General features: G+C 39.4%; 1 protein-coding gene across 1 annotated transcript in view; it reads right to left on the bottom strand.

Annotated features, from left to right (window-relative positions):
- LOC149067780 (uncharacterized) overlaps nt 1-13,720 on the bottom strand; it is a 30,073-nt gene that overhangs the window by 3,686 nt on the left and 12,667 nt on the right. The window contains exons 6-7 of the mRNA XM_089252145.1: nt 5,352-8,489; nt 1,579-1,711 (exon numbers count right to left, since the gene is read on the bottom strand). Of these exons, the coding sequence (XP_089108271.1) occupies nt 1,579-1,711; nt 5,352-8,489 (3,271 nt within the window). The remainder of the gene's footprint in view (nt 1-1,578; nt 1,712-5,351; nt 8,490-13,720) is intronic.

The raw sequence follows: 13,720 nt of genomic DNA on the forward strand, positions 1-13,720 counted from the left end.
TCTTTTTCTCAAACTTTCTATAAGGGTTATAAATAGTCTGGCGCTCACAAGATGGCAGGCTCGAATAGAGACGGACTCGATGAAAAATCAATCGTGATTGAACGTTGAGAGAAAGTTGTTAGCTCTCTGATTAGCTTGTAAATATGTGTAAATTGCTGATCTATAAATAAATCTGTGTTTGTCCGTCGAACCGCTTCTTGTTTTGCAACCTCGAAGTCTTGTGGAAAATTATCCAGAATAATATTTTCTTTCTAAAGACATATTTAATCAGAGGAAACAATTAAAAAAACTTCTAAGTACAAAGCTGCTGACGAAAAACTTGTGTTTACCGCACAGCTGCTAATGGAATACAATAACGATTATACAGGAATTTCGGCAACCAAGGACATTCCCCCCCCCGATAAATGATTGCCAATAAACGCTACGTAAACAAAGTCACATTTTTGCCAGTTGCTTAAATGCGGTCACCATGTCTTTTTATGGTTGCTCGATGGAAATGACCACGGCTGTCGTCTATGGGTGTTTTCCCTAACAACGACGGCAGTCATTGATGTCACGACAACGTGAAAGCTCGCGGAAAATCTAATTTTTTTTGCCAAAATTCAGAGAAATTTTAAGAAATCAGGAGAAAGGGTGGGAAATCCGGAGTCTCCTGCCTAAATCTGGAGAGTTGACAGGTCTGTGGATTATGTATTCAAATTTGGGCAGAGACGCCCATAGAAGAGAGTGACAGGTGCAGATTCGCTATAATAGACAATGTCACTAATTGGAGAAAAAATATTGTATAAAAAAAGCAAAGGTGGCTGCAACATTTTTATGAAAATGCTATGAATATTTAGAATAACATCAAATCACACAACTGAAATAATTGTTCCCACGAAGGAACCCGGGAATATTTTCATATTTGGCTGTGTCTGATAATCGCAATCCTGATTATGGTTACCAAGTTATCTACCCTGTACCATTACAAGTTGTAATTTAGAACATGCCAAATGCATTCCGTCTTAACTTGCAGCTGTGCTGATGGCAATGTATGCAGAATTTGTAACTAAAAAATACGTTTCGAAATTTCACATTAACGATAAAAAGGAAGTTTTTGCACCCATATCCTTAATGAACGATAATGCAGATGGCTGGGAAGGACAATTTCAAACAAGAGTAAGCCCCTCTCGTTAAGTTCAAGGACAACGTTTCAGCAGCAATGGCGATGTGGTCAGCTTGTGTTATTACGATTACATTACTATTGTTGATTATTACGATTCAGAAATTTCTGCAAAACTAAATTATGTTTTATTCAGTATAAGTTAATATTTTAAGGTGAAAATTTAAATATAAATAAATAAGAATCATTTAAATTAAAAAAAATCAGACTTGAATAAAAAGAATCCAATTTTTTAAAAAATCTTGAATTTGATCAACACTGCTTTCAAGGACTCTACGAACCCTGTTTGCATTAATGAGGCTGGAGTGTATTGTAATGTTTTTAGTTCAACATGTCAGAGTTAGTAAGCGATAATCATTTCATTTTAAATTCAAAATTTGAAAAGAAAGAGAAGGGCGATGAACAAAATCACTCACAAATTAAGATGAGGCTCCTTGTATGAAACTTGGCGGCTGCGACGCGAGCGAGCCGTGGGAAAAACGTTCATGGGATCCAAAGATGGTTGAGCCTTCTGTGATGGATGGTCTTGATTTTGCTGTGATGCTGCACCTAAATACACACACACACACACACACACGTATGAATGATAATTTCAAATCAAAGTTTATGCATTACCATAAAAAATACACCAACAGGCTAGACATCATAATTATATATCTTCTCCAATCGTTTGATGTGATTGTTTCTTACGAAGCTAGATTCTTAAGGATGGGTCAAGGCAAAAGAACTCACTTTGTTCTATCCGATTTAAGAAAAAGGTGAGGTGGTTTTTGTCTCATTCTCAGAGCTGTCCTAAGAGTGTAATGCCCCCAGTTGAAGGGATTTTTCCGAGGGCCTGCTACCTGGCTAGAAATGCCTGTATCGATTTGCACGCTTACTCTGAAATTTTTAATGAGATCTCATTTTCATGAGGTTACTGGACAACGCCTGGGTGGACCCATGTGTTCATCTACAGTGTGATCAGTGCTAGATTTCTCTATAGGCAAAACAGGATGCAGCCTAAGACCCAGAAGGTAGCAGAGGATCTCAAACACTTATGTTTTGGAGAAATTCAAGACAATGGGGCTAGTCACAGGCCCTATTACCTTTAACAACCGAGGTTATAACAACCTGACAGATGTGGTGTAAAAATATATTTGATGTGATTGTTGAAGGACATGCATAGTAAAATCTTTAAAAGATACATATTTTGACATATTTCCCTTAGGTGAAAGATGGAGCTATAAAGACATAATGGGATCATTCAAAATTTTGGAAGGTATATAAAACCAGGCCATAACTATGATTTTATGGGGGAGACATGACCCCCCCCCCCACGCCAATTTAAAATTCAATGAATTTATAACAATGTTTTTGTTACCAATTAAAACGGTAGCAATTTCTTCAGCAGTCATGTCGCCATTTTTGTTGCACACCTGTGACAAAAAAGTTTTCAGACAAGGATGAACCACGTATCAAACTCGCAACACCTCTAAACATCCTTTGGTACTTTAGGCGAGTATCTTATCGACCTGGGCTACCACACCCAGAGCAGGAAGGCTTTCTGATGATAATTAATACTAAGGGTTGGATATTTCGAAAAGAAAAGCTTTGAAGTCCTCAAACATTTAAGCTCTACAGAATATGGCCTCCAAAATTCAAAAATAAACACAAAATAGCACCAAAATAAGCATTCACAGCAGAAAAAACGAAAACAAAAGGCACTTTCACAAAAAAAAAGTTTGAAAATAGGCAAAACAAAACAAACATTTATGGCATTTTAGCTGAACCTCCGGGCTCTAATAATCATCAGGTTCAATAAAGGAAAAATTAAATTTGAATTTCGTAATTGAAATCAATTTTTGAGTAAAATTATGCGAGAGAAAAACCGCAGGGAGAGTGCGAGGGGCATAAATACACTGTTCAAAACAGTGGAGGGGAGCAAGCAAAAAAGTGAAGAAAACTGTGCGAGACAGCCACGTATTGGCATACAATGGATAGTACACGCGTATCAATGCGCAATACAGAAAAAAGACGTAAAAAAATTTGGAATTAAGCTTTAATTCTTTGAAAACATGGAAAAAACATGAAAAGATAATGCATGAGTTTTAATAGGGCGTGTGGTCTCCTCGAACAGCTAAGACTGCTGCACACCTGTTTGCCATGGATGCAATGAGGTTATCGATCAGACTTTGGGAAATACTGTTCCACTCCTCAAGAAGTGCAATCTGCAAGTCTCGGACAGTAACAGGCGGCCTTGGTCGCGCAGCAATGCGTCGTCCAGGATTCAGGTCAGGAGAGCACGCTGGCCATTTCATACGCTGTATTGTTTCAGCTTTAAGCATGTTCTCCACCAGACGAGCTCTATGCGGTCGGGCATTATCATCCTGGAAAACAAAGGAATCTCCAATGGCTCCAGTGTAAGGGATGACATGAGGTCGCAGTATCTCGTCTGCATACCTTCGGGCCGTCAAAGTGCCATTCCGAATGATATGCAGGTCCGTACGTCTGCCTATGCTGATTCCACCCCATACCATCCAACCAGCTCGTCTGTATTGTGACCTTTCACGAACAAATGCAGGGTTATTTCGAGTGCCCCTGTCCCTCCATACCAGAACACGTTGGGTGTCACACTCCAGACTGAATCGGGACTCGTCTGTATACAGCACTTGGCTCCAATCATGTTGCTCCCAATCTCGATGTTCAGCAGCCCATCTTCTTCGGGCCGCACGGTGGCGTGGGGTCAACGGAATGCAGACCATTGGCCTACGTGCATAGAGCCCTCCCTCATGAAGCCGATTACGTACTGTTTGGCTGGACACCCTTTGTCCTGTTGCCAAGAGCAACCGTCTTTGCAGTTGCGTAGCATTCTCTGTTCTGTTTCGACGGGCTGTTAACCGTACATACCGGTCATCAGTTGCTGTAGTGGCGCGTGGCCGACCTTGCCCTGGTCGACGTCTAACATTTCCTGTTTCTTGGAATCAGGCTTGGAATCCACAGCTTTGCAACAACACTTCTGGCGACTCCAACAGCGTCCGCGACACTATGTTGTGTTTGCCCAGATTCCAGTCTGCCTATAACACGCCATGCCATGGATTCCGGTAAATCACGTTGTTGAGACATCCTGAAGTCACATTGTCTCAAAAAAAAATACTGCACAATCGAATTTCACAGTTACGGCAGTAAAACAGACGTTTCTGCAACATCCCGATTTCTGCCCTTATCTCCTTTTTCTGGTTTTTGACGTCATGAACTTTGATTTGCATATGAAGTTTTCTTCTTCCGTTTCTTGCTAGGCTTTAAATTGTGGATGATTAATTTTATGTTACTTATCGGTATACATCTTTGCGTAATTTTGTTAAAACCATGTGCTCCCCTAATTGTTTTGAGCAGTGTATATATATATATATATATCACTAGCAAAAATACCCAGCCCTTCCCGAGTTTTCTTCAATTACTGGGAGGATTGGAAAAGTGACAAACCATTATAAAGGAATAAACTGTTATAATGGCAGCATTGAAGATGTGACAAACCATCGTAAAGACATGACAGATATACATGTCTGAAATGCATTGTTAGGGAACCACGGTAACCAAAGTAAACATTCCGAAAGTGACTGTTGCTGCCCAAGAACCATTGTTGCCTGACGGGTTTTCTCCCATTTCGGACAAACTTTTAAAGTAGCCTACGGTTCGATCCCGGTCCTGTTTGGTATATATGCAAAATTTGGTGACGATCAGTCTAAAACTGTAGATTTGTATAAAGGACAGACATACATATTTTCACATTTATATATAAGATATTGAGTATTTATTACGTGATGCAATATAATTTTAGGCATTTTATGCAATGAACACATTTATTTTTAATAGAAATTGTTCTATTGAAATGCAATATTTGAGGTTTTTGGCATGACAGTTCAAACCATCAAAAAACTGCCAGGTGTCCGAAAACTTACCAATCCTGCTGGTGACAGAATAAAAATGACTCCATGAGCTGAGCGACTCAATAACAAGTGAAATTTACTGATTATGCTGTCAAGACCTTTGAAAACACATCATAACCTGGGTTGTTGCGTAAAAGTGACAGACGTTATAATTGTCATTGGTTGTGTTAAATAATTTGTAAAATTATGTAAATATTAACCACAACTTATATAAAACTGCTTTTTTTTGCCAGTCATAGCAAATTTATCAGAAACTCTAGTACCTTTATTCTCCTTGTCCAAGTCTTTGGTGACGTTGCTCTTCTTGGATTCACCAGATGGACTTCTTTTTTGACCGCTGTCAGAATGAGAGACCTTGATGATGCTGTTATCATTCAACTTATCTTTGAAGCTCAGAATGTCGCTGCAATCATCAGACCTGACGTGGACGGTAAAACCGCTCTTCACCAAGTCTCCATTGCTGCTGTTCTTGATGGGCTTGAGAGCATCCGCCAACTGCACGATCGGCTGGTTTTGGTTATTGGCGCTTGCTTGATCTGCCTTTCCCAGGGAACAGCCGCCATCAGCAGATTCTTCTGCAGTTTGCTTGCCTTCGCCCTGCTTCGGGCTGGTACACAGGTCTGAAACAACAGTTTTTGATGCTTCAGGCTTCTTCTTTTTGTTGCCCTTGGATTTGCTACGGTGACGACCCTTGGAACTTTGAGAAACACTGAAATCTTCGTCGCTATTATATGTCGTTTCTTTGGTCTCTGGGCCTCCAACGTCTGCTGTGGGTTGACTCTGTTCACCTCGTTTTGCACTCTGCCTCTTATTTTTACTAGGAAGGCTTCCACCCCCGCTCCTATCTCTTGGCGGCTTTCTTTTAAATTTTGAAATTCTTGGCCTGCCACTTCCCTTCACTTCGCCTATGATGGAAATGTCCTCATTGTTGTTATCGATACTGTCTATTTGGGAAACATCCTCAGCACAAATGTTTATAATTGTGGGTGTGCTCACTGAAGCTCGGGTTTCCTTGCTGGGCTTACTGTTAGAGCTCTTCTCCAAACCAGAAGTTACAATGGAAGAACCACTGTTGCATTCGTCTATATTTCTGATGTCATAAACATCCAAAACCTTGCCAGATTTTCTCAGATTCAGCTGCTTTGTCTGCTGCTGATCCTTAAAGTTCAAACTGACGTGCGATTTGCCTTTGATTAACGACTTTCCCTTGTTGCTCCGTGCCTTTTTCCCAGTTGATGATGATGGTGTCTTGTCCTTTTTCTTGATACTCTTGAAGCGTGATGACAAGGATGATCTTTTAAGGGTAGCCAGTTTCGTGCTCTCCGTTCTGAGATCAAAATCAGAATCTGTGTCCTCATCCGAGTCCTGTGAACTGAAGGGACTGAAAAAGTCTTTGAAATAAGGATTCTTCTTCCTGATTCTGCTCCCAGTGACATCTGGCGTCAAGGACTTGCTGCAACAAGGATCGTTTGCACTGACTGGTGGAATGACGCTTTTGTTGGAGGCTGATTTCTTAGCCACTGGGGTGTTTTTCATAATGATTAGTGTCCCTCGAACTCCAGCTGATTTAGTCTGTTCTTCTACTTTTCCGGTTTCAACTTCTCTCCCAGAAACAGACCGTTTTGTAGCTTTTTTCTCTGTTTCAAGTACTTTTGAGTGAAGTTTTTTTATCATTTTTGTTATTTTGTTACTTTCTTTTTTTGATGAAGTTTTTGGTTTTGTAACTTTTTCTGTTTGAAGCCCTTTTACTGGCGTTCTCTTTTTTTTTACTTTTTCAGTTACGATTCCTTTTGTAGGCAAATTGTCATATGGATTCGATTCTTTTTCATCTAAACAGTGCTTGAAATTGGTACTTGGTAAGATGCATGCAGGTTGAAGGACCATTGGCGAATCAATTAAGTTGATGGTCATGCTATCATTATTACCATTCAATCTCTTATCACCCATTTCCTCGACCACAGTAAGCTTTTGTACAACTTCTCGACTGGCATCTGTTGGAATATGCTCCTCAACATTGCTTTGGATATCTGCAACATCACTGCACACCTGGGAACTAGTCTGAGGAAGTACTGGGCTATCGGTTAAGAGCATTTGGGTTGCGTCATCAGGTTTATCAGCCTCATCCCGCCAAATATTTGGCAGCTGCGCCGCAATAGGAGCCACGGGAACACGGATCACATCCGTCAACTCCATGTCTTCGATATTGTGGACTGTGGCATCCAACACCTGCATGGCAGTAGGAGCTTGTGCCACTAATGTGCAAGCAACTTCGGGTGACTTTGCTTTGGGTAAAGAGCACACATTTCCTTGTTCAAATACCACAGGTAAATCTGGAACTAAATTTGGTTCAGTAACATGGAAATCCTTCGCTGCAAGATCATCTCCATCATGACCAATGTTCCCATTGAAGCTATGACTTTCCGTTGGCACATTCTCCTTAGACAAAAGCTGATCTTTTCTAGTCTCCACGAGAGGTGAGACTGATGGTTGATCTTTGGTCGAAGTAATTAATGGAGTCTCTGGTTCTTCTGTGACTTCGGCTGAGTTTGGAGAAATTTCTGCCAATTTTTTCTTATTCGGTACACAGAAAGTCTTGCGTTTAGACAGTGACTTTTTCGATTCATTCGTCTGGTTGGCAGATGCCTTTTTCTCTTTGGACATGACAAAAGTTTTTCTGCGGTCATCAGGTGACAGAGCACTTGGTAATACGTCTTTTGTATTTGAGTGAACCCCAACCTCAGCGGCATTGGCAACACTATCAGAATTGTTTTGCAGAATGAATGTTCTTCTTCTAGTGTTTACTTGGGACACAACTTCTTTTTCATTTGAACTATTCCTGGCCACACTGTTTCCCAATTTCGCTTTCTTGGTTGCCACTCTATCGCTTTCATCATTGGCTGGACAAACATGATTGTGGTCCACAGAAGATGGCTGCAACAGTTCATCTGGTTTCTTGGACAGCCTTTTTCTTTGTATTTTCTTTGAAATGACTTGTTCATCAGCAGCTTTCTCATTTGTAGGGTCACTAGTTGAAACCTCAGAACAATCCGTGGCAGTCTGGCTCTTTTCAATGTTCTGACTGGTTCCCTCTTTAGCTTTTGTCAGAGGTTTTGGTATATTGGACTTGAAAGTTTTTGGTAAGTTGGACAAAAGAACAGGGGTTTTGGGTGTTTGGGCGCCATTAACTGGGCTGGAGTTTCGCTCCGAATGAGGAGGGGTCTTGTTGGCTCCAAACACAAGCCCAGACTTTCGTCTGTTGCTGCCATTGCAACTCGTCTTGGGCAACGAAGAAGACTTGTGGAAGGTTTGATGTTTCGACGTTGTATCTTGCGTCTCTCCGTTATGAGTGATTTGAAGATTTTCCATGTCTATCTGTGGTACATCAAAATCAAAAACAGCATCTGCATTGGAGAGGAAAAAAAATTGATCACCAAAACCACATTAATCAATCAAAACTTAGGCAATATAACAATTTCACTTGACTTCTATTTATTTATTTTTTTGTAATTAAAATTCAATGTATCTTCTACAAATGATTTGTTAACAAACTTAGTGTGCATGTGTCGCTTATACACTGTTTCAAGTGCAATTGTAGAAAGGGATGCCCATTTATCAAATCGATTGGCCCGCATGCGATATCTGTCACTATAGCTTAGTTGAAAGAGCACTCGACTGGCATCCGAGGGACCCAAGTTAGAGTCCCAGTAGCTGCAAGTTTCAACCAGGTTTGAACTTGGGGGGGGGGATAAAATAATATAGATAAGCTATTTTTTTCTAATGAGCTTGCGACGACCACAGATAGATGGCACCTTTCGTTTTCAAACCAAGTCGTAAATGGCAGTAAATTTCATACAACAATATGGCCGGAGTTGGTGTGTGGTGAAGTAGCCTGCTTGTGGAACTCAACTCAGACTAGCCCTGCTGTATGAGCAAGAGGGGTGTATAAGTGAGAAATCACTGTATTAGACCAATTGAAATAATTAATTATAGTGGGTATCATGAGAATAAAACAGGACAAATCAAAAGATGAAATAAATGAAAATTAGGTATTAACCTTGTTTTATTGCTCAAGGAAAACTATCCTATACATTTTTTTTTACTTTTCTGTGACTCAATATCCCTTCCTAAGTCAAAAGACAGTGTCATGAAATCAGAAAATTTTGTGCCAATTTATCAATCATTCATAAAAAATTCTAGGTACCAATACCAATATCATAGTCCCCATGGTGACTTGGGATTTGTAAAGCCTTTGGTACAGAAAAATGTATGTACACACGTTTTTTTTCAAAACAAAGGAGGCCTTAAAAGTGTTGGTGTCTTAAAGCCATTTAATGGGCAATGATGCACGTTTCTGGGAAAAATGAACAGATGTAAGCCAGATATTTACAAAAGTTAATCTTGAAACAGCAATCACCCCAACAGTTGCCGATGTATCTAGGAAGGCAACACAAAAAATGTGTGTTCTAAAAACTTCATGCACACCACAGACAAGCTCAATTATCGTGGGACAGATCTTGCATGCCTTGAGAATATAAATAGCAGGGCCCAACAAATTCTGGATGGCAGATCGCCATGGCAACTGATATACAGTAGAACCTCGATAAGTCGTCACCTCAAGTTATCGAAAAATTATGAAAGGCTTAAGCAGAGTAACGACTTAAGCGGAGTTCCGTCAGTTTTAATGTGCTATGTTATGAAAACGTATAAATTTAAAGTAATGACATTTATTAAAGTATGAATCAAAATAACAATATTAATAAAATTTACAGATTGCGATGAAAAAATAATAGAAATTTTTTTATCTCTTATTATTTAAATTATTGTGGTGAAATGTACTGGTACACTTTGATTTATACTAGTAATTTCTAATTTATAGACTAACAGTGCAACTGTTTGAATAAGTAGCTCTTCTTCATAACAGAACTCTCTACTGCACATTAATTTTACATATACATCAAATTTAATTTCAGTGTTTGAATTCTTCATCAGTAGTTCATGATGCAACTACAAAGTAATCTCGAACAGACTTTGTGGAGGGGCCCTGGGCAGGGAAAAGTAAACAGAAGACTTCAACTCGGGAAAGAACGTCTAATTTTTTTCAACAAAGATATTTTGTTTAAATTTCAAGCCCTAAATTAGTAGAGTCCATGCTTTCTATGATTATTCATTATCCGTGCCCGTTGCACTTTGACTTTAACTTGATTAATTTTTGATTTCCTTGCACTATATGTAATCTTTGGCGTATCAATAAATTTTGGTTTTGTTGGAGATGCTCTGGGGGGCCGAATTGCTTACGTTGCTTCTTGGGACAGAGCTTGGCTGGCTCGCGGTTTGCCAGTTTCTCCAATGGAGCCCAGGCAGAAATGAGATCTAGCTTGAACAGTCCCCAACATTCCAAAAACCTTAGTCGGCAAATGAACTTGCGCAGCGTAACTTTCGTTACTTAAACTGTTCCCGTTTGGGTATATAGGATTTTATGGTAACTTTTAAGCATATGGCAATGCCGTTAACAAGCTCTTTTTTTAATGGGAGCCATAAAAATTGTCTCTTCTTCTTTCTCACACTTTTTCATAGTGACGACTTAACCGAAATTAGCGACGAGTAAACAAGGATTTAATAACATTGCGGTCTATGAGAGTTGAAAAGGTCTGAAGAAAAATTACGACTTAACCGGAGTGATGGCTTATTAGGGTGACGACTTAACGAGGTTTTACTGTATTTATTTATGGGGGAGGGGGCACCTCAGTTTAAATAATTATTACTAATGTTTTTTTACCAAGCGATATAAGAAATTAGTAAAATGGGAAAAAGGTGGCAAAGTTTGCAGAGATGCCACTGGACTCTAATTTACCGACCCAGGTTATTCGAAAAATCTGGGTCCTTTTTGAGTGAAAGTGGACAAAAAAAAAAAACCAATTTATCTTGAAAAAAATTATGCCCCTAATAATTCACTGGTATCTCTATGGATTGTTTTCCCAGCATGCCCCAGGTTGTTGATCACCTGCTTAAGCCGGGTTTTCCTAGGAGCAGGTTACCTGCACCTTGTGCAGCATGAAAATGCTGATTGGTTAAAAGACGTGAAGTTCAGGTTTTTAAAAAATCAGCGATTTCACGCTGCATGCACCATAGAAAACCTTTTTCCTAGGAAAACCCGGCTTTATAATTCTTCGTTTAGACTGAGCGCCGTTCTCGGTAGGAGAAGAAGGTATCTGTGAATCAAGTAATTCATTTCTAAAAACATGTTCTATCTGAAGGTTCAATTACTGTCATTGTCTACTAGTAAGAAAAACTTGCAAAGAAGCTCATTAGTACTGCGAAAAAAAAAATTTAACATTTGGAATTCCGCACTTGTAATAAACCTAAAACTGATATACAGTTGGTCCCGCTTATAATGTTTCTCCCATTTAAAATGCTTTTCCACTTAGTACAACTTATTTTTCTGGTCCTAGCAATAATTCTCATAAAGATTTCCTGTTTAAAGTTTTTTCCTATTTACAACATTTTTTATGACGGTTTTTTGAAAAACGTTATAAGCAGGATCCACTTTAATTAGCAGTTGGAGGTACACATTTATATATTTACTAATAAATCAATCTATAAATTCCCTTTATAGATTGGGGGAGATTTGCACTTTCCATATCTTCTGATCAAAATTAAAGCAAATTAGATTCTCTCTCTCTCCAGACACTTATCTTCTGATTCCCTATATTCATACTTTGGTTTTCCTGGTAAAATGATTTTATTTTCTCTCCCTGATGGTCCACCGCTCTAATCTGTGCCATTTAACTGCCACATATTTTCACACCTGAATATGGGAGCTATGTCAGATTTGTGTTGGAGAAACTTAACAGTGTGCTTATGTGTGTGTGAACAGCATTTGGCATGTTTTGTGTTCAGTAGGTGGTGCCATCTATCTAGCACCGCAACTAGATACTTTCTAAAACAGGGCAAGTACATATTTTGGCACGCCCATGTAATGTAGAAAAAAAAGAAGCAGTTATAAAGGGTGAATTTGGTGCCCCACTCCAGTCCATAGCCCAGGACACTAGGCCCACCTGTCCCTCCCCCCTCCCAGTTGTGGCCCTGCATCTATCCTCTAAACTGGTAATGCGTGCATTTGAAGTTTAATGTATGCATATTTGTGGTGTAGGTCTGTGTGATCGCCATGACAACCAGAAGTTTTTTTTTCAAAGGAATAGCCAACTCAAAATTTGAAATCTTTAGAAAATTTTTAGCCGATTATTATTGCACAATCGCAAGTTTCAACCCTGGATTTTCACCAAAAGCAAAATTTGGGGGGAAGGTTATAAGGGACCTCTTCCCTCCCACCCCTTACACAGAGATAAAAAATTAAAAATATTTTTGTAGAGAATTAAAATATTGGAATAAAATAATTTATTTTATACTATCTGTGAAGAATTAGATCCTTGTGCCCCTCCAAAAGCCGATTCTGCTTACACACCCATGATTTTAGCGATGCAAAACGATGACTACCACATAGCAGCTAGATGATGAAACTGTAGATATTCAAGGTCAAGCTTCCACAGATTCGCTTTTTCCCCCATGATATCGAGAAAGTTTTACAATTTGAATGGCCGTTGCAATCCTTTACGATTAAAAAAAAAAAAACGCATTCGCAATATTGTAGGAACAAGATGAATTTAGGTCGTATAGACGTGGTCTTTGAATGCCGGCCGATAGCTGCGAAAGTACCGCAATTTCCGGTATGTAACCGAAAGAAGAAAATCTGCAGGGTAATAAAAAATATGAAATCTGAAACTTCTGTACACAGCCCCTCATTCAGGGAAAAGCAACCAGATATCCCTCATCTTATTCTTCAACAACCCGCGTGTATATCAATACAGTACAGTGTGCAAAGTAGTAAAACCAGTTTTTCAAGGTCGTGTGATCATGATACATGGTTAAAAAAAAAAAAGAAGAAAGAGAAAAAAGTTGGGAGGTTTTCTCTCTACTTTTTTCTTCTTATAGAACTAGGAAAGAATGAATCCCAGAGGAGGCATGAACAAAATGTTTATGCATCCTTTTCCGAAATTCCAGGTATTTGACACGTTATAACGCGTCAATGGCATCCCTGGTTTGTATAACCCACAGGCAGTAAAACCATAAATCAGCTTCAATCAAAAGAGCAGATGACCAGGCCACTGATTGTCCAAAAGAGTGACCTCGAAAGTTTGCAAGCAAGTGAGGGATGAAAAGATTGTACAAGCATGCGAGTGACGTAGAGAATGAGACCAGGTCAGTAAGTGCTCAAGTGTGCAAGGATGTGAGTGACAAAACATGGGTTGAGATATGGGTATATATATATCACAGTGTCAATGACAGAGCAGGTTGCTCTAACATATACATGTATATATGAATTGGCATCATATATCATGCTCCCCCCCCCAGCCCCTTTCATGTCTATATCCGCCTATGTGACCAAAAGAGTGACTTAGAAACAAAGGCACATTTCCAGGGACAGAATTAAGCAGAATTAGGGCTGAGGATGGCAAATTCGAGGAATGAGTGGTCAAGAAAATTAGAATGTTGAAAAAGAGCAACAAAACCATAAATCTGCCTCTGGTGACTATAAGACACCCCAGTACCCTCATACACCCCAGTACGCAGAGTA

The sequence above is a fragment of the Pholcus phalangioides genome, unplaced genomic scaffold, assembly GCF_987345545.1.
Source record: "Pholcus phalangioides strain wild (caught in Gottingen) unplaced genomic scaffold, Ppha-v1.0 ptg000028l_1, whole genome shotgun sequence".
In the NCBI taxonomy this organism is placed as follows: Eukaryota; Metazoa; Arthropoda; class Arachnida; order Araneae; family Pholcidae; genus Pholcus; species Pholcus phalangioides.